Genomic DNA, 20,195 nt, shown 5'->3' with positions numbered 1-20,195 from the left:
TAAATGTAGTGGAGTAAAAAGTACAATGTTTGCCTTGAAATGCAGTGGAGTAAAAGTATTAAGTTACATAAAATGGAAATACGAAAATTGTACTTAAGTACAGTACTTGAGTAAATGTACCTAGTTACATTCCACCACTGGTCTTATGTGATTTGGCTCCATACAGCCACTTTCCTTCTTCCTTTACAGCAATTCATGTATTCATTGTCCAGCTGTAATTGTATTCGGGGATGTGATCTGCTTCCTTAAATCACAAATGCTTTGATTGTGGAGGATTTAGACCAGCCACACATCAGATGATCATAATGGCTTTAAAATGACAACAATGGAACCTTCTTTAAAACCTGAAAGAGAGATGATCGCAACATAACTTCTCACCTTGACACTCTGCACCTTGCTCAGCTCAATAGGGATGTCATCCAGCTCATCTTTCTGTGAGGAGGACAGACAGTGAAAGAAGTTTAAAAAAATATCATCATCATTTTTCATCAGCTTTTGAACCAGAGAGTTAATGCAGTCTCCAGAAAGGGAATCGTGTATACTAAAGGTAACTGTTCTGTGCATTAGTGAAAGACTATGCTTGAGTAAGTAGTAACGCCATTCTGTAAAATGTCTCAAGAAAAATTCCTGCATATTGCTTAAAGTCACAAAGGGTAGGATATGTATACTATATATTTCCAATTTATACAATCATACAAAATCAACCCCCTTCAATAATCAGTTATTTTCTCTATTCTTTTCATTTTGCTGAATTCAGGACATTTTTAGGTGTGTAGCCCAGAATGAATGGCTGGACACCATAACAGAGTGACCAGATGCCAGATCGTAATCTCACATCAAAGTGGAAGATACAACAATAGAAGATACAGTGCAGGAAAAAAATTGCAAATCTATAGGGAGGCAGTGGACAAAGCTCGTTCCAAAATGAGAGTAGGCAAACTTTGAATGTTGTGTTTACAAACTACAACAGACAAATCCTGCTCATTGTGCGTTTAAGTCAAAATATGCAGCATTTTAATTATGTTATTGGTTTAGGTGAAGCAAATTTGAGCTATTCATATACTGTTGGGTAGTTCATCCTATAAAAATGAATCATAATTTCATAAATTAATCCTCTTTTTTGTTTTGTTAATCTGCTTAAAATTAGATAATAAAGCTGTAATATGAATATAGCACAATTAAAAATGACCTCAAAATTGATTCGAAAACTCAACCTAATTTTTGTGTGATGACAGGTTTTGCCAGTAAAATAAATGCATTAAGAAACCAATCTTCAACCACATTTAAAAGGCCTTGTTCATTTTAACCATACCAGTACTTCGTGTCACCACAATGTCAGATGCAGTTTCCTAATTTCAGCAACATAATACAGTGTTGCAGTGTTCCAGTCCCCTCAGAACAAATCATTCACAGGAGGAACAATTACATTATTGTTCTGTTCTTTCTCCAGGACAGGAAATGAAACCCTGTGTAATTTTTGAACGTGTGTGTTTGTCAGTACAAGGAGGTGCAGTTGTGTGTGTGTGTTGCATCATAGCTGTGCCTCCTTACTTCATCATTAGTTATGTGGTTCTAACCACATAACCAGAGCTAGCTGTAACAATCATGGCAACTGCCCACATCCTTTCTGTGGTGTGTGTGTGTGTGTGTGTGTGTGTGTGTGTGTGTGTTAAATATATTCACAGTTCTACCTCCGGGCTGGCTGTACTGAGGGTCTGAGTGATGTTTCCCACAATGGACTTATGTCAGTGGATATATATGTAGTGTGTAATATATATTTATACTATTGTAAAAAAATTCATATTTGTACTCATTGTTGGGGAATTTCTACTGACTGACTGACTGACTGACTTACTGACTTACTTACTTACTTACTGACTTACTTACTTACTTACTTACAATGTCCTGTCCACGATGTGCATGTTTGCTCTTTGTGTTTCTTCTGCTCTACTTTCCTGAAAATTGTTCATCTCAGAGCAAGTGAACGCCTCATAACTAAGCAGCAAGTGTTTAATAAGTCTGCTGCTTCATGAACACTTTCAGTAACAACCATAAAGTTGCAGTTTACATCCATGTCTGTCCAGACTGTTACTGTCAAAACAGAGGATAATGTTTCAAATCTGGATGTTGCTGCAAAGAAGCTACATGCTTCATACTCATCCTCAACTCGGCAGCTCAGAGGATCTGTACAATCACCACAGTTTTAATATGGATACAGAATTAGTGACACTAATTCAGTATCCAGGCAAATGTTTCTCCTTCTGTTCTGTTAAGATGTTGAATAATGGCCAGAAAAGTGTTTGCAGTATTATGTCATCGTATTGCAGTTGACCTTTGACCTTTTGGATATAAAACAACATCACTTCATTATTTAATCCTATTACACATTTGTGTGACATTTTGTGGGATTTTTTGAGTCTAAGCAGTTCATCCTTGAGTCCAATTGGAAGAAATTCCCTCAAGGCAACCCTGAGATATTGTGTTAATGAGATTGGGACGGATGCATGGACAACACAAAAACATACCGCCTTCAGCTACATCTGCCACTGGCACATGGGCATAAAAATAAACATTAATATGAACTATAATGGGTTATCTAACACAAACAGGATTTTGGTGTCCTAACAGTGACATAAATAGAAACTAATGGCTGCCGCAAAGGTAGGAAAATGACATTCAGTGGATTTGAGCAGCAAAAACAAAAGATTATGCCTTTACATGGACTTTTCACATATTTTTACTGTATTCCTGCCTGTTATTTATCTGGTCCCAATTAATGCAGATATATAACATTTATTGGAGGATACACTGGGCTATAAGCTATAATGCAGAGAAAATAAGGACACTTCGTTTTTAGAATATCTAATGCACCTGGCAAATGCTCATGGAAATAAATACAATAAGTGAGATATAATAGTGAGCTTTGTGTGGTTTTTGGGAATGTTTTAAACCTCTCAGTGTGTCAAGGCTGCTGGACCGTTCACTGTGCAGGAAACAACTTTTTTTTGGTTCTTAATCAGACTTCCCATTTGGGGATAAAAGGTCTTTCACAACATACCAACAACCTCCAGAACATGCTGGCAAAGAAGGACCGAGCTCCGAGAACAAAGACACAAAACCTTTCCAGTTTGTGGCTGCTGCAAAGAGAGGAATCCATTACCATCTGGATAGCAGCACAAAGACTATTGTTAGAAGTAAAAAAACAAAAGAGAGAGAAAGAGAGCTCAGCTCTACTTCTGCATTTCAACCCTGAGAGAATATCTCAGTGTTTCCAGATATTCGTCTGTGATGTCGTGCCTCGCACTAGTTTTTGGGAGCTGATTGTATAAACATGTCTAAAGATCCAGAGGACACCCAATCTCCTGTTGGCTGAGAAAATTATTTCAATTATAATTAATTGTTTCACTCTTGTAGATGACTGCCACAAACCTGGATATGAGCACGAATACACACAGGTGTAGTAACATTTCCTAGTAAATCAGATTTTCTCATGAACTGAAATGACAGTCAATATTTTTTTCTTTCATCAGCTGGAAAAAATTAAACTTGACCTTATTTTTTAGCAAACTTTATCACACCTGTTTTGATTCAACAAACTTTTCCTTCACACAGTAACTCTCTGACCACTGACCTCAGCCTTTGTTTGACCTTACAGTAAGTCACCAGCAAACACGGGAAAGTGGGAGGAAAAATTGTGTTGTTGCAACCCGTAGGGACACCTTCGCGTTCGTTTTCCACTCATTCATATCATACGGGGCATTACCTTCTGCTCTGTGTTTGCTACTTGTGCGTAATGATATCTGCTTTGAGTTATAGTGGGTGAAAGTGACTCATGTTGTTGCAGCATCATGATTTGGCCTTGGGAGTCCCCCAAGAGTCCGTACCAGGGCCAAGATTTGTTACGGTCGGATTCAGCGGATGCTCCTGAGGGACAGCTGAGCTTATCACGAGATGAGATTTCCACTGTTTCATACAGAGTTTCATCATGATTCAAATGACACGTAACCAGGAAACATTAATGAAGATTTTCTGAGTGAGAGGCCAGAGACAGTGTGCATTTATGAGTTAGGGGGCTTCATTTTGGCTACGTACTGATTTGCCTCTCCGGAAGAGTAGCTGGTTGCCTGCCAAGGTGAAGTAGCGGGTTTTCCAGCGCTTGATGAACTTCCAGCGGACCTGCTTCTCCTTCAGCTTCCCCTCGATCAGAGGCTGTCCCTCCTGGTTCACAACTAGAGGGCCACACAAACACAACGACAGACAGAAAGAGATAAAGGAAAAAGAGAAAAAAAAGATGAGACAAAGAGAAATAAAAATATATTGCTTTTTCTTTACTTTGCATTACATCTGACCATCAATCGATTCATCTGAAAGATTTGCCGCTATGATGCATTCATGAACTGTTGAGAGAGTTTGACATCTGAGATTTGAATCGGCTTTTGAACAGAACTGTGTTCAGGAGCTATGTTGCAAGAAAATCCACCCCAAACTGTAAACAATATGTAAAACTAGTGGTTGTGAAATAAATGATGTGGCAGGTTTTGCAACCGACCACCAAGTTCAGCAGCAAGTTTCAAGAAACCACAAGTTGATTTTTATACCACCTGGCAGGCCGGATCCAACCATCTGCAGTGATGTGAGTGTTATGATCAGGAGTTTTGGGGAGTGACCAAAATAACGAGATAGTGAATACAATCTGCTGATATGTGTTCCTCCATAGGGTGGCTGGGCTCAGCCTAAGAGACATGCAATGTAAAAATGTCAAATTGCAACAGAAATAGATATCTAAAATTGTATATCACCGTAGTAGACACATTGTATTACCATAAATCATGAAACAGTAAAACTTTAATTTTAATTGTCATAAAATATAGATAGATAATAATTACCTAAAAAAAACAAAAACATTTTGGTAAAATTAATGAAGAAATGTCACAAGCACTGGATAATTCTGTCTAAATGACAGATTTTGCTGATGTCTGCATTTCACTTTACAGTAAAAAAAAAAAAACCTTTCACCATACAGCAGACGTGTACCATAATGATATATTCTCACTGTATTTTTTATTTTTTTTACAGTGTGGTGAGGAGCTCAGACACGTTGGAGTAGATATGCTGCTCCTTTGCATAGCCAGTTAAGGTTGTGTTGGCCTCCAATCAGAATGCCCCCTGTTGGAGGTTTTCCCGGCACCTCTAACTGGTAAGAGGCCCCAGGTGGACTCAGAAAATGCTGGAGAGAATATGTATATTTCAGGGAAATATATATATTGCTTAGCCTCAGATAAGCAGAGGAAAAATTGATGGACGAATGAATGGGTTTTCTCCCCAGTATTTTAGTTTATAGTAATCTTACAATTTTTAAGGCTGTAACGTTAGACCATATGAGAACTTTGTAATTTCCTAAAAAAAACTGTCTCTTTTGAACCAAAAAGAAAGCTTTGTCTGGAGGAAAAAAATTCAGTAGAGGTGGACAACTTATCTTATTTTCATGGAGTTTAATGTGACTACTTCCTGTCCCATCTGCAAACAGAAAGATGTCCTACTCAAGTAAAAAAAACCCATCTCAGCAGCATTACTCTACTAACCAGGAGAGACTCCACTTTGAAGTGTATAGTTTACATTTAGTCTTTATTAATAAAAGAAAAACAAAAAGTGTTTAATTGCACCCCTCTATGATTAAACATCCTGATTAACGGCCTGCAGGTGATTTATGCTTGACACTGCTGCTATTGGGAAATTAATGGATGGCTGACTGCAAGATATGGAGTATTAATTCCCCAAAACTTATAAGGGCTGGCATTAACATAAACTATATACAACACAAAAGATATGGTTCATTTAAGCAAGAGAGACCCTGAACACATTATTTGTAGATGTTAGTTAATGCACCAAATGTAGTGAACTCTGCAGATCTCAGTGAGACCACCCAGCTGATCAGAGAACTTGCATCATTAACCCTGCTCTGTTCTCAATTTCCTTTACGTTTATGTTTTCCTGTTTCTGTATTTCTTGGTTGTCATGTTTTACAACCTCAGAGCACTTTGCAATTAATTTGCATGAAATTGTGGGATACAAACAAACTTGAACTTATCAACTTCCAGTCAACATTAATAGGTTGTTTAGTTCAGTTCAGTTTTAATTAACAAAAGCATTTTCTCTCGTGTGTGTGATCTCATGAGTCCGGACTGGTGTGATTAGAAACACTCACCTACATCGTGTGTGTGTGTGTGTGTGTGTGTGTGTGTGTGTGTGTGTGTGTGTGTGTGCGTGCGTGTGTATAAATAGCATGCATCAGTATATGGTTTTGTGTTTATGTATATGGATGCCTGAATACAACTCACCATTTGTTTTGACCAACATGAGAAATCACTCAAAACTGATCACAATCTAATTTTTAGCAACTGACTGTGTGATTGTGTGTTTTGAGAGACTGTGATCTCCAGACCAGAACACTGAGATATTTTTGCTCGTTCAGGTTCGGTGCCAGTAAACCAGGACTGAGATGACAGATGTTGACCACCAAACAGAGCCACTCTTTGTATTCACTATGATGAGTAAAGCAGTCAGGAGATTATTGCAATCTGATTGGAGAGTGTGTCAATGTGTGGGCATGCTGGAAAGATGATTCACAGAGGTGCCTGATGCCAAGCAAGAAGGTCACCTGTTTTACATCAGTAAGAATCAAATACCTTTCAGGTTTTACGCATGGCCAAGCTAAATACATTTATATACATTATTTCAGGGTCTGAGAACTTTTTATGGGCATTTAATTGCAGGCTTTGTCATTTTAGAGACAAAATGTTAAAGGAATTACTTAAAAAATAGTATATTCACTCATAATAATTATAACTGCGGTTTTGCACATTTCACAATGCATCTTTTTTCTTGAACATCTGTATTCAACTGGCACCCTCTGGGTCAACTCCAGCCCAGTGGTCAGTTCTATCTACAAATAATTACAATTCAAAACTTGAAAAAAACCCCCAAACAAATCATACAAATACTTGACATTTTGCCACAAGAAATCCTTCAAACTAGCCGAGTCCTCCTGTGGTGTCAGTAACAGCTAATCACAGTATGCATAATTAATGAAAGAAGCCATCGTTTGCATGCTGTTGAATGGAGAACACTGAATGGATGTGGTGGATAAGTTAAACAGTTGATTGATGATGGTGAAGGGTATCTCAGTAAGAGTTGTCAGAATTGTCGAATAAATTTGCTTCATCATGTGTTTACTTTTGTGGCCACAGCACAGATTCTGTTGCATTTGGCCTAATTACTTAAAAAGCCTATTTATGTTCTTTATGTGCGATGTAGCAAAATTAAAGTTTTGAAAATGTGGTGCATTGTGTGTTGTGGTTAGTGTACATACATAATAATAATAATAATAACTCTGGAATAGCTCCTGCCCCTTAGCTTTCAGAAATTGTGGCCCCTGAATAATATATTAAGAAAGCTCTGTTTTAAAGGATCAGTTAACCCATATTTAATGAAATTTCACACTTAGTTCTTGTGATATCCAGCTGCTAACCCAAAGTTAAATATCACTACAAGCAAATGAGACATTTTTATGTTTAATTTTATTGAATCGAGTTATAACTAAAAATGAACTCCTTGATGTGTGTTTTATCTTGTGATAAATTTTAGACTTAAATTTTGCTTTATTTCAGAGAAATAATGATGTAAAAATTGCAGTTACTAAAAAATCGAACTCAAAACCAAAGCAGTCCACAGTAAGTTCACTTTGACTGTGATACAGTGCAGCCTTGAATTTCTTCATTGTGTTGAATAGTGAGGACAAGAATAATAGAAATTATAAGTTTATTTAAATTTATATAAATTATTATCTAGATAGTGATTAAGTAAAAAAGTGAGATAAAATTATATTAAGACTAAAATATAACATTACTTTTCATATTAGGTCTAAAATACACACATCTTTAAAAAAAGAGAGAGTTGTTAAACACTTTTAAATAAATTTATAACAAAATCAATTTGAGAATGTTTATTCACTGAAAACTAAATATAAAAGCTGAAAGAAGACAACAACATTATAGTTACTGCACTCTGTTTGTGCATTACTATTAGAACCTTTTACAGCAATGCAAAACCAGAGTGCAGTAACTACATTTTTAGGACAAAGGTCAAATAAATCGTCATGATTTTTTTTTTTTTTTTAGCACAAATATTACATTATCAATACATGTAGCAATAAGTGTCATATCACTACGTATAACCAATTTGGCTTGTCAGTTAAAAAAACACTAAAAAACTTTAAAGCAGTTTTTCTGTTTCATCCTTTGCGGAGTTACTGCAGTTCCACTTTGTCGGGCAGAGTTGTGACAGTAGTAGAAGGATGAGTGTTTAGTATTTGTATGCCATATTGATGATTCACTGGGATGTCAATCATCTGAGTCAAACATTTTTATTATTTCAAAATTATCAGTCTGTGTATGTCCTCACACATTGACTTCCTATCAGCCTGTTTAGACAGAAACACTGCTCATATACGACTGGACATGCTCTCACCATTATTGTGTTTGGACCTGTCTGCATCACCTAATAAATATTTAAGTTGCATGAATCATTGTGCCTCGTGCCGTCTCTTTGCTTTGATGCAGACACCTGGAAAGTGATCCCTGGATTTGTTGTCGGCCTCAGGCAAATACTGTAGGTCACAACACCTCGTCTGAGACACGCTGACGTCAAAACACAACGAGACAAGGTCAGAAAACACACACTGAGTCACAAACATGCTGAATATAGGGGATGATCAGTGATCAGTGAGCACTACATCTGATCAGGTCCCAGTGGGTTGTCATTACACTGCAAAAAATAAAAGTTGGGTGAACTCAAAATTTCAAGGCAACAAACTTCGATAAAATTTCAAGTTGGACAATTAAACTAAATATTTTAAGTTTTGTTTTTGAGTTTGCTCAACTCTGAATTCAGATTTTTGTCAACTCAACTGTAAGTTGTACTCATTTTTAACCTTACTTCTGCGAACTTCTGCAATGTGCTCAATTGGCACGATTGTAACGCCGCTATGAAATGTCAGCTAATGTTGCCACCACAATGTTGAGTTAGCATTGATACGCTAATGGCTACTCTTGTAGCTGTAACAAGCAGCGCAGCTAGCATCAGTTAGCCGCTAGCATCAGTTAGCTGCTATCTTTCGCTAATGACCGAATTTCGAAAGAAATAAGAGTTAGCAGAACTATTGTCCCTTGTTGTGAACCCCAACTTAAAGATATAAGTAACAACAACTCACAAACTTGTTTTTGAGCATACAACTGGCTTCCTTTGTTGAGCTAACTTACATTATTGCCCTAAATGTCAATAATTTATATTTCCAAGTTTTACCAACTTGCATCACTGTTTTAGGCCAAAAAATACAAGTTGGCTTTTTTGCAGTGTAGAGGTCACCAGGGGCCCCATGATACGATTTTATCCAGATACTTGAGTCACGACATGATTTTATTGCTATTGCAAACATCTGCGATATGGTGAGTATTGCGATACAATATATTGAGATTTTACTGTTTAACTGCATTTTGTGTCCATAAAATTAAATTTAATCAAGAATTGTTTTGTCAAATAAGAGAAAATTCTTAGTTGATTCATCTGACTTCAGTCTTTTTATTTCTCCACAATGAGAGTCAAACCCACATATTGACTAACACAATTTTCAGTCAAACTGAACTGATATCAAACATGTATGGATGACAATAACTGCGTCAATTTCTTAAACTTTCCTAAACTTTAAGCTTCACTGCTCTGAATTTATTTGAATGAAACATTAAAACCTAACTTTGCAGTGTTATTTCGACACCTTCCCAACACGATATCCCAGCACACATGGTGCCTATAGATTCCTTAGATCTTCCAGTTTCATGATACCAGTAAAAAAAAGTTGAAAATGCTGAACGCTAAATATAGATACTTGGCAGTCATGAATCAAGATATAGTGCCGCGCAAAAATTTCACAATACTATGCTGTTTCTTTTTTCTTTCTTTTTTCCCCCACCTCTGGTTGTCATTAAGTTTCTGCTGCATTCATGATTCTATTTACAACAACACAGTTTAGGTTTAAATCGGAATCTGAAAAAAGGTCTCTGCTGCTGGCTGTTGTGTTATACTTTGAGCTACATGGAAGTGACTGACGGGATTTCAAAACGCTGACAGGAGTCAAGTGTCCAATCCAAACCATTAGCAGAAACAGATGTCCTTCCAAACAACCCTAATGACGCCCCCAGGTCCAATTATTAAAAAAACTAAATGTCTGTATTTGTCAGTGCGTTTGCCTTGCATTTGTGATTAATGTGTGTGGTTTGGTGTTTGTGTTTTTTGGCTTGAAGACGACGACATCAGGATGAGGTGTGAGGAGAACAGGGAAGTGTATCCTGAAATAAACCTATGGGTTTTTAAACCACAGCTGACAGTGCACCTCTTCACCCTTGTTAAGCATCAGTGTTAGGAAAAAAATGTGGCTCTAAAAAAGTAACCAACCCCTCCCGTGTTAAATGTCAAATTTTTCCTTTGAGAGTGATAGAACTTCATTAGTGGAAAAAATGCCAAGTCATCACTAAGGGGAAAACTGCTTCTTGTAACATGTCTTGCTTTGCAAAAACATGTTACAGAATACAAAAACAGTGTTGTATAACTTAGTTTGACTGTAAAGAGCATAAAAACTGTTGCTTTTTTACCTCAAATGATTGCGACAATGTGATTTATTCTTGACGACTAAAGTGAATGTCTTCTCAAAACTAATCAATCTCTTCCAAACATATCACAATGAAAATGAAACCATAATTGACAGAGGATTGTGTTTGCAAACAAAATTATTCCAACTTTATACAATATATACAACAGGGTATATATCTCCACAAAGAAGTGAAACGTCGTGCGTTTCCATTAGATACTTTTCCCTCAAGTGCGCCGCTATGGGTGTGGCTTGGGAGAGATCCGCCCAACTTCACCGGTTAGCGGCTCAGGTAGCAGCTACTGAGCAGCTACCGATTTTGTGCATGCATGAATCATTTGCAGACTGGAGCAAACTGGACGCTGAGGGATTAACAGCTCCTGCTCTGGTGACTGCAGCTGGGAGAGACCGCTGCGGGAGAACAGAGCCGCTTGTAAGTGCTTTGGGACGGCGCTACTTGTTTAGAAGAGTAGGAACGAGTCTCCAAAAACACCAGAAAAAGTCGTTAGATTTGTCGCTAGAGGGGTCTGAATAGTCCCTAAATATAGCAACAAAGTCCCTAGGTTGGCATCAATGCTTGCTGTGTCAGTCTGTTGTCACATTTGAACTCCGTTGGTTAGCCACTACAAAAGTACTCAGTCAAAACACGCCTTATGTTCATAAATTACGCCAACACTCTGACCACTCCCTGAACCAAAAAGGCTTCAAATGTCATCAATGACGTCACTCGCCCTTAAAGAAACAAGCCTTGATACACGCTTCATAAAAGACTTGCTGGATTTTTCGGCACACGCTCTGAAGCCTCGGCACAGTCCGTCCCATCACTGGTACACATATGGTACTGTACATCTACAATTATGTTATTAGATAGATATCACAGTTACGATTGAAAAGAGAAAAGAGATGGAACATTTGATTAGATCAACATCATAAAATTATTATACTTTCTTCACAATAACAAGGTATTAGTGAACATGTTTCCTTATGGCCGCAGCCCAGCCTGAGGATATTACCAGAATATGTAACAGCACCCTTGAGAAACACTGTCTTAAATCATTTAAGCACATTTCTCTAACCCCCAGAAGCTCCATCTGTGGTAATGACACTCACTTTAACTTTGGCACCGCATGATGAACGTTTCTGTCTTTAGTCAGGGAGTCTCCTGAATTTGCAACATAATTCCTGGAGGTGAGAGGTTCTGTCCAGCATGTCTTCACTGATTGATGGTAAAATGATGGAAAGTCTTGCTTGGGGTTTTTCATCCAATTTTTTTTTGCAAATAGGGGATCTGTCTTCCAGACGTGAGTGAATGTGTGTTCAAGTCCACATGTAGAGGCATGAGGGAGGGGATGTATGCACACATTTTAAAGTGTGTGTATATTTCTGAGTGACAATTACAACTATCCTCTCTTTTGGTTTCACAAAAAATAGTTACCTCTGTGGTAATTTTGGTGACATTACATCCGGTACGTGTTGAACCTGCGTAGCTTATTCTGGCATGTCCACACACACACACACACACACACACACACACACACACACACACACACACACACACACACACACACATTCTTGTACTTCTATCATTGTGAGGGCCCTCATTGGAATAGTGAATTTTTCATTAGTTTTAGTTTTCATTTTGTTGTGAATTTTTGTTTTCAAATTCAGTTAGTTTTAATTAGTTTTCAGAGTGAGTTTGCTAGTTTTACTTTAGTTTTTATTAGTTTTAGTTTTTTGTCATGGGGTGTTTGTTGGGTGGGAGATTAAAAGAGATCACAGTAAATTTTGCCTTTATTTCCTTAGTCTTATCCATCTTCATTATGTATGAAAAAAGTTGACAAAGACGAAAACGAAGGACATTTTCATTATAATATTAGTTCGTTTTGTAACCACACAATACAGTTTCAGTTAATTATCATTATCATGTAACCTTAACCCTTAAAACAAAGTCTGAAATCTCAAAAAAGCCTTTAAAGAAGTGAGGCCTGGCCGAAATGTCCTCACTTTGCAAAAATGTCACACACACACACACACACACACACACACACACACATGTGTCTGACCTCATCCTACCTATCTTTACACAGTATTGGGTAGACAGATAGACATGTATTACTAACCACTAGCACTAGCGCCCAAGTTTTATTGAGAACTGGGAGTTGTGGGTAGTGGATTTTTATCGGGAGATAGCAGGTCAACAATAAATGCCAAATAGATTTGGTGGACATCATCTCAAAGCTCAGCTCAGCTCGACACTGTGTGTCAAGTTGTTCTGGTCAAAAATCTTTGATTGGGTTGATAGATATTCAAATAAAATAGCCGAAAATAGCACATTTTAATGCAACTATGAGGTTTTTACCTCAAAGCATGTACATGTTGAACCTACATACCTTATTCTGGCATGTACATGCACACACACACACACGCACACACACACACACACACACACACACACACACACACACACACACACACTCTGCTCATTACCGCTCACTTCAAAGGCATTCCAGTAGTTAAACTCAACAGTATATCATAAAGCATCATGGAGTTGCAGAAACTACCGGTTCCACTTTGGCCTTCACAATGGAAAACACTTCACCTTTCTCTCTTTTTTCTCTCCTTTACCATTAAAAACATGAGACCAGCTCCTTGCTTGTGTGTGTAACCCTCTATAGTAATAATCACAGCAAGCCACTCAAGCTAAGTCAGCAAGTTTTTACTATGGTAAAGCAATATAAAGCTTTATAAAATAAAACTTTTTGGCTGGTGACAGCTGGTAATGTGAATAGCATACACACATAGTAAATACGTGAAGTGTTATAGGGTGAATTCTTTTTTATGAAAATAAAAAAAGTGAAAATGTTCCAAATCCAAAATTGGACTGAATTCAAGCTGTTCAGTGAGATCAGATGAGTCATCACTGTCATTCACTGTAACCTGCCCTAATGTACTGGATGTAGCTGGACAGATTTCAGCTGGACGCGTAAGAAACTTTCCAGTGGATAGTTTTGGTTTGTTTTCTTAATTATTTCCATTGTGGTGAAAGACCAGAATGTTTTGCAATGGATGCAGGCGGGGTGGTATGATCACTTATCTAAAGTATAGAAGTTTTTTTTCACAGAAGTATTTTTTTTCTCCTCTAAACTAGAAACAGCTTTCCTGTAAATCCCTTGCCTGGGTTCAGACCTAAATCTGTCCACTCCACCGAGTTGACTGAGGCATCATGAGATGGTTAAAAAAGCAATTGATCCATTGAGTGCCACTGGGAACTAAGTTGCTGTCATGATGCTGTTACACTGTGTGCTGAAACCAAGGAGAAGTACAATGGAGACTGCTAGAGACAAGACAGATGCTGCTATTCGAGGCTGTCATGTTATCTGGTGTGTCTTATCAATATCGCAAAACATCTTAGTTGTTTTTTACTCTTAAGACCCTGGCAAATCAGTAAATTGGCATGGCTGCAAAACTTAAAATGACGTTAGAAAATCAAATCCCCTACAGTTTACTGACTGCAAAGGTGCCTCAATTAGTTGTATTATGTTATCTGTACTGCAAAGCAAAAATGGGCTCCAATTTTCAGTTTTTCTTATATAAAAATAAATAAATTCTCTAATACATTTTTTGAGTCAGTGTATTAAAATAATCTATGAGGTTCTGAAAGGGGGTTCCCAGTGGGTTATCTACCTTCATTTCTACATTTCCAGGCAGATTCTTAGTTACATATCATCAATTATTGAGAAAAATATAAACTTGATCCAGGTTTCAAATGTCTCAAAAGCAGCTACAGCCAAATTCTGGATTTAAACTAGAACTACTACTACAGTTGTATGCCTCCACCAACCAGTGAAGCTGCAGTTTGCATCCCTGAAGCTACATATTCTCAAACATGGATGCTTCACACGCTTTGTGAACACACACCTTTACAATCACATCATTGATTGGTGTCACCAAGTCAGTATCCAAATATATCCCTGCCATGTCGGACACCTTTGTTAGCACTTATCATTACACTACTCACCACAGCTTTTATAGAGTCAAATCTCAATCTGTATTTATATTTTTCATTTAAACTACTACTATTTATATTTAGACCTTTTCCTTCCATGTTTGCTGCTGTGACAAGTGAATTTCCCCGTTGTGGGGTCAATAAAGTATTATCTAATCTAATCTAAAATATTTTCCATTTTCCATGGTTTCCTTGACAATAACCAAAATCATTATCAAGAAAACAATGGGAAATGTCTAGATATCAGCTCTTAAATTAAACTCTTATGAGCTATTTTGGTTGTTATCATTATATTTGCCCAAAAAAATGTACCTTTAGTTGTACCAGGCATTAGAATTAACAATACATTGAAGAAAAAAAGAGTGGTCTAATATTTTTTTCCATGACTGTATGGTCACCATTTCCCTTCTGTCCCTGAGTTATGGGATTGAATAATGTCCAGAAAAGTGTTTGGCTGAACATTCTGATTCTTTTTGATACAAAACTCCATCACTAATGGCCAAAAACAGATTAATTTTTTTAGGTCACAGTGATGTTGATCTTTGACCTCCATAATCTAATCAGTTCAAATTTGAAGAAATTCCCTTAAGGCGTTCCTGAGATAATGCATTGACAAGAAGGGGACAGATGGATAGATGGACGTATGATCGTACAGATGGGCAAAACATATTGTCTTCATGTCGGCCATCACAAGTGCAAAGGCATAACATTATTAATACCCAGGATCTATTTTAATATTTTAAAACTTGTTCTGCACAATAAAGACTACATAGACGTAATATACTGTATCATTGCTTTGCTCAAAATGTTACGTAGCCTCTTTTCTTCAGTTGTGTAGCTGCCTGTTGACAGCTGACTAATGATCAGCAGCAGATAGTGTTGGTTCAGGCCACTGAGTTCATGTGAGTGACACAAAAATGTCAGGCCTCAGGTGGTAAAGGTCACAGAGGGGTCACGTATTTCACACAGTATGCTGTTTGAATACAATGCAGGGATAGATTTATAGTCATGTTGCAAACATTTCTTGGTCCAGTAAGTGCACATTACATGTACATATCAGGACTTCTGTTACATCCACTGACTGCCAAGTAGCATGAAGCGACTCCAAGTCCTCATTTCTCTAAATCACATCACACATACTCAAGTGCACCAGTATGTGCTGACTGTATGTATTCACACACAAGTCATTGATGCTCAATTGCCTTGGAATGTGTTCATTTCCTGTTTCAGTAAAAACTCAAATCAAAGGCTTAAGCTGCATGCTGCAGTGGACAGCTGACCGTGTTGTGTGTCACCTTAACAGACAGTGATGTTTTTAACTGCTTTAATGATATTGATCTCAGCTCTGCACTTACAGGAGCTGTGTTTGGGTCTGTCTTTAGTTACAGACACATTGTACATGTAAAAGTGTCTCTGTTCTGTTTTGTTTTTACCTTATTTTTTTAAATTATTATACAATACAATAATAATTGTGACATGCTGTTTACATCCGACCACATTAGGCCTATATTAGGACCTCTGTATTTTTTCTATATAATATATGTCATATACCACTTGTTCTATACTGTGTATATCACTGCATATATTTAAATATATTTATTTATTGATGTTCATACTACTACATGCAACAACTTATTTAACTTATTTAACATGCTAAAATATATTTCCTCCAATGTGCAATATCTGTAAAATGCAAAGTTCTTTCAGGAAAACAAACACAAAATATATATATTAATATTAATAATAAATGCCAGATAGGAGAAATGTATGTATAGAATGTGTATAGAATGTATGTATGTATGTGTCTTATTTTTCATATTCTTACTCTGTCTTCTATATCTGTGTGTCTGTATCTTATGCTGCTGTGACAACTAAATTTCCCCACTGTGGGATAAATAAAGTCATATCTTATCTTATCTTAACACCTAAAGACTTCCTCCAATTAAAAATCTACGTTTTTCACCTTATGTCCATATGGTGGTTTTAATATGCTACAAGATTTTATGAGAGAAATTAGCAGTCAAGGCCATGGCTGAGCATCTCTGCCATCGAACCATATTGTACCAGAAGCATGGATTCAATATTTTAGATACATATGGAACATATATTTCACATATGGAGGCAATCCCATCAACTTCAGGTGGGGACTGGGGATGGGTGTTTGGAATTAACCTGCCAACTCAATTATCTCTAACTTTAACAATTAATTAATCGATTACTCCCTATGTTTTTACACATACTCTAGTATGTGTAAAACATGCATGCATGGATAAAATAAAAGATATATACAGTGCTATGCAAAAGCCTGTTTTGATAACGGATGCTTTTACTTTGAAAGGTCGAAGAGACTTCCTGTCTTCCGATCATAAAACTGATTCAACTTAGATTATACTGTCAAGATAACGTCAAGGAGTTCAATGTTTTATGTTTTAGCCCCCGAAGACGCATAAGGTTAGATTTCACAGTAATCTTGCATATTTAAATTTGTTTTGGATGAACAACTTTAGGATCAAATTAAACCTAGTAATTCATGCTAGCAAGGTTTGATACAGTAAGCTCGTTTTGCTAAAATTAATACTCTTGTATTTCTGTTTGTCTTATAATTGTTATTGCAACTTTCAGTTTGAAAACCAACTTAATTCTCAGCTTGGCTTGGGACTATACATATCATTATCATAGCGCTACAGTGAAACAGTGAAGCCATGTGTAGCTATGTATCATTATTTTGCAAGATCAGTTTCATTGTTTTAAAAATGTTGGCAGGGACGTATATACTTACGTCATAACAATGTGAACACATTGTACCATCATAGTCATATGTCATTCACCAGTGCCATGCACAACAAAACAGGTCCCTTTAATTGTCATTGAAGTAGGATCGAGACTGTTCAGTTAGTTACGATGAGGAGCATGTTTTTACCAGACAGACATGCAGAGCAGGAGAGCCATCCAAGGACACAAGGACACAAAAGCTTCAGTAAACACATGTATCCACATGCACACACGCTTTCAATCACACGATCCCAGTGGGAAAGTACTCTGGTAATGTAGAGAGACTGGCAGGAATCTAAAAGGTAATCATCCGTTCCTTGCAGTCATTCAGCTGGCTCAGTGATTACACTGGTTTGTTGTGAGCAGTAGAGCTGAAAGAATGGCTTTCATTTAGCGTTTGTACTGTTTGGATTGCAGGCTGACGTGTGTGTGTGTGTGTGTGTGTGTGTGTGTGTGTGCACGGGTGTGTTTACTCCTGTGCATGTGTGTGTTTGTGTATTCGAAGAAATGGCTGATGACAAGACAATGACATGGAAGAAAGAGAAAATGAGAAGCTGTGATCCCAGCTTAATGACAGCTTCCATATCAATGAACCAAAGGAAAAGTTATTCCAAAATCACTCATCCCTCACTAAATCATCTTGTAATTTGAATACTGATGACTTCAGAACCACTTCCAAGTGAATCAGACTGTGCGGTGTTGTTTCCAAGCGCTCAAAGTGCTTTCTGATTACTCCTTTCTACCTGTTTCCTAAGCACCTAGTTCAGCAACTCATCTAACTAATAAACTGCATAAATAATGGACATCGTCACCGTGACGACACCCATTGGTTTGTGGACTGCCTGTTTGAGGCATCGAGTTCGGCGTTACACTCGTCGCTATCTTGTGTCGCAATTTTGTTTCCAGAAAAAGGGAGCAGACCATATTTAGACTGTGGAGGAGCAAGAGGGATCTGACGACACTGACTACCTCTAGCCATTTTCCATGGTTTTCTTGATAATGATTTTGGTTATTATCAAGAAAGCCATTGAAATGTCTAGATATCAGCTCTTGAATTAAACTCTTATGAGCTGTTTTTGTTGTTGTCATCATAATTGTTCAGACAAATATACCTTTAATTGTACCAGCCATTAAAATAAACAAGAAGTTGAAGAAAACAATGGTCTAATAATTTTTTCCATGACTGTATTTTTGTATCATCAATATATTTTAAATTAACCAAAACTCACCTAGCCCCAGTTGCCTCTCATTATTATGACATAAAACCTGTGAGATACTGATGTGGTAATCATCTACACTCTGAACTTCTACCTTTCAAAGCACATAAACATAAATAAACTCACACACATGCTCACACTAAACTTTTACTGCACCCCATATGCCTGTTTCCTCCCACCGGAAAACAACTTCCTGGCTTTAGCTTTCTAAATACCTGCTGGCTTATTATTAGCTGCCATCAAACAGCAGAGCCTGAAAACACCATGTTGGTTTACAGCTACTCACTCATTTTCACTTTCTCAGAAGCCAGTTCCTTTTATTCATACCTAATCTCCTGTTCCTCTTCTCAGAGAGCTCTTCTAACTGCTCTTATATAACTAATAACTGCTCCCATGGGAGACAAAGATGTGCATGTAGATTTAAAGCCTGTTTAGCAAACGGACACATTTGCTCTCCTAAGGCTAAACTGTCACTCATCGATTTATAGACTCTGTAAACTCACCTTCTCCTCACTCATCTACACACACCTTGTTTGTGCCTTCTTTGTTTTTCACAGTGGAGAAACAAGTGAGAAGAAACAGGGATCTAGCTCTGATAAGTTCTGTTGTATGGGACAGGTGTATAAAAGAGCAGTTTTTGTTTTTAAATGCTTTTGCTTCTATTATGTATTTGCATTTTAAGAAATTGCATAATATAATAATAATAATAATAATACTAATAATGCTACTACTACTACTACTACTACTAATAATAATAATAATAATAATAATAATAATTCTGGAGTTACACGGTATAACAAAAAAATGTAGGTAGAAGGTAGAAAATTAAAATAAAAAGTGAATTTAAATATTTTTGTTTTTTAAGGTACTTTTTAAATACACAGTCACCCACTACTTTGGAATAATATTTTTTTTTACCTCTTACCATTAAATGATTGTGACAATGTGATTTATTCTTGATGAAAATGTTTATTTTCTCAAAATTTTGTTAATCAATCTCTTCCAAACATATCACAATGGAAATTAAACCACACTTAACAGAGGATTATGTCTGAAAAAACTAAAATCTCCAGTTTGTAGAGTTTTTGGGTAGATGGACAGAAAGCACAGTAATAAACACAGTAATCTAAATGTAATTTAAGTGATTTTATTCCAAGTCTGACTTCATCAGGACTCGTTGAAAGGGCTCGCTGGTCCAAAGTAAACTATTCATGAGTGAATCATGATGGCACTGACTGACTGATTACAGTGACCCTTCACGTCAGAATGGCAGCTATTAAGTAAGAGCTGCTCTTCGCTCCATTTTGCTCGACTGTTCTGGGAAAAGATGATCCCCTTGGAGGCATTTTGAGTGAAAACATCCCATGGAGCTTCTCTCTGTGATGGTTTTACCATCAGTCACTAACATAACTGCGCCAAAGAAAGCTGGTGACATTAGTGAAAACAGGAAAAAATGTAAAAAATCACATCCCACTTTACTTGCTTTGTTCAGAAAAGACAC

At 37.1% G+C, this 20,195-nt stretch overlaps 1 protein-coding gene across 1 annotated transcript in view; it reads right to left on the bottom strand.

Annotated features, from left to right (window-relative positions):
• Window positions 1-20,195, bottom strand: part of veph1 (ventricular zone expressed PH domain-containing 1) — a 117,195-nt gene that overhangs the window by 3,795 nt on the left and 93,205 nt on the right. The window contains exons 13-14 of the mRNA XM_059331038.1: window positions 4,093-4,229; window positions 379-432 (exon numbers count right to left, since the gene is read on the bottom strand). Of these exons, the coding sequence (XP_059187021.1) occupies window positions 379-432; window positions 4,093-4,229 (191 nt within the window). The remainder of the gene's footprint in view (window positions 1-378; window positions 433-4,092; window positions 4,230-20,195) is intronic.

The sequence above is a fragment of the Centropristis striata genome, chromosome 4 (assembly GCF_030273125.1).
Source record: "Centropristis striata isolate RG_2023a ecotype Rhode Island chromosome 4, C.striata_1.0, whole genome shotgun sequence".
NCBI classification, from domain to species: Eukaryota; Metazoa; Chordata; class Actinopteri; order Perciformes; family Serranidae; genus Centropristis; species Centropristis striata.
Note: the sequence above shows the minus strand (reverse complement) of the source record. Positions and strands in the feature narration are given on the sequence as shown.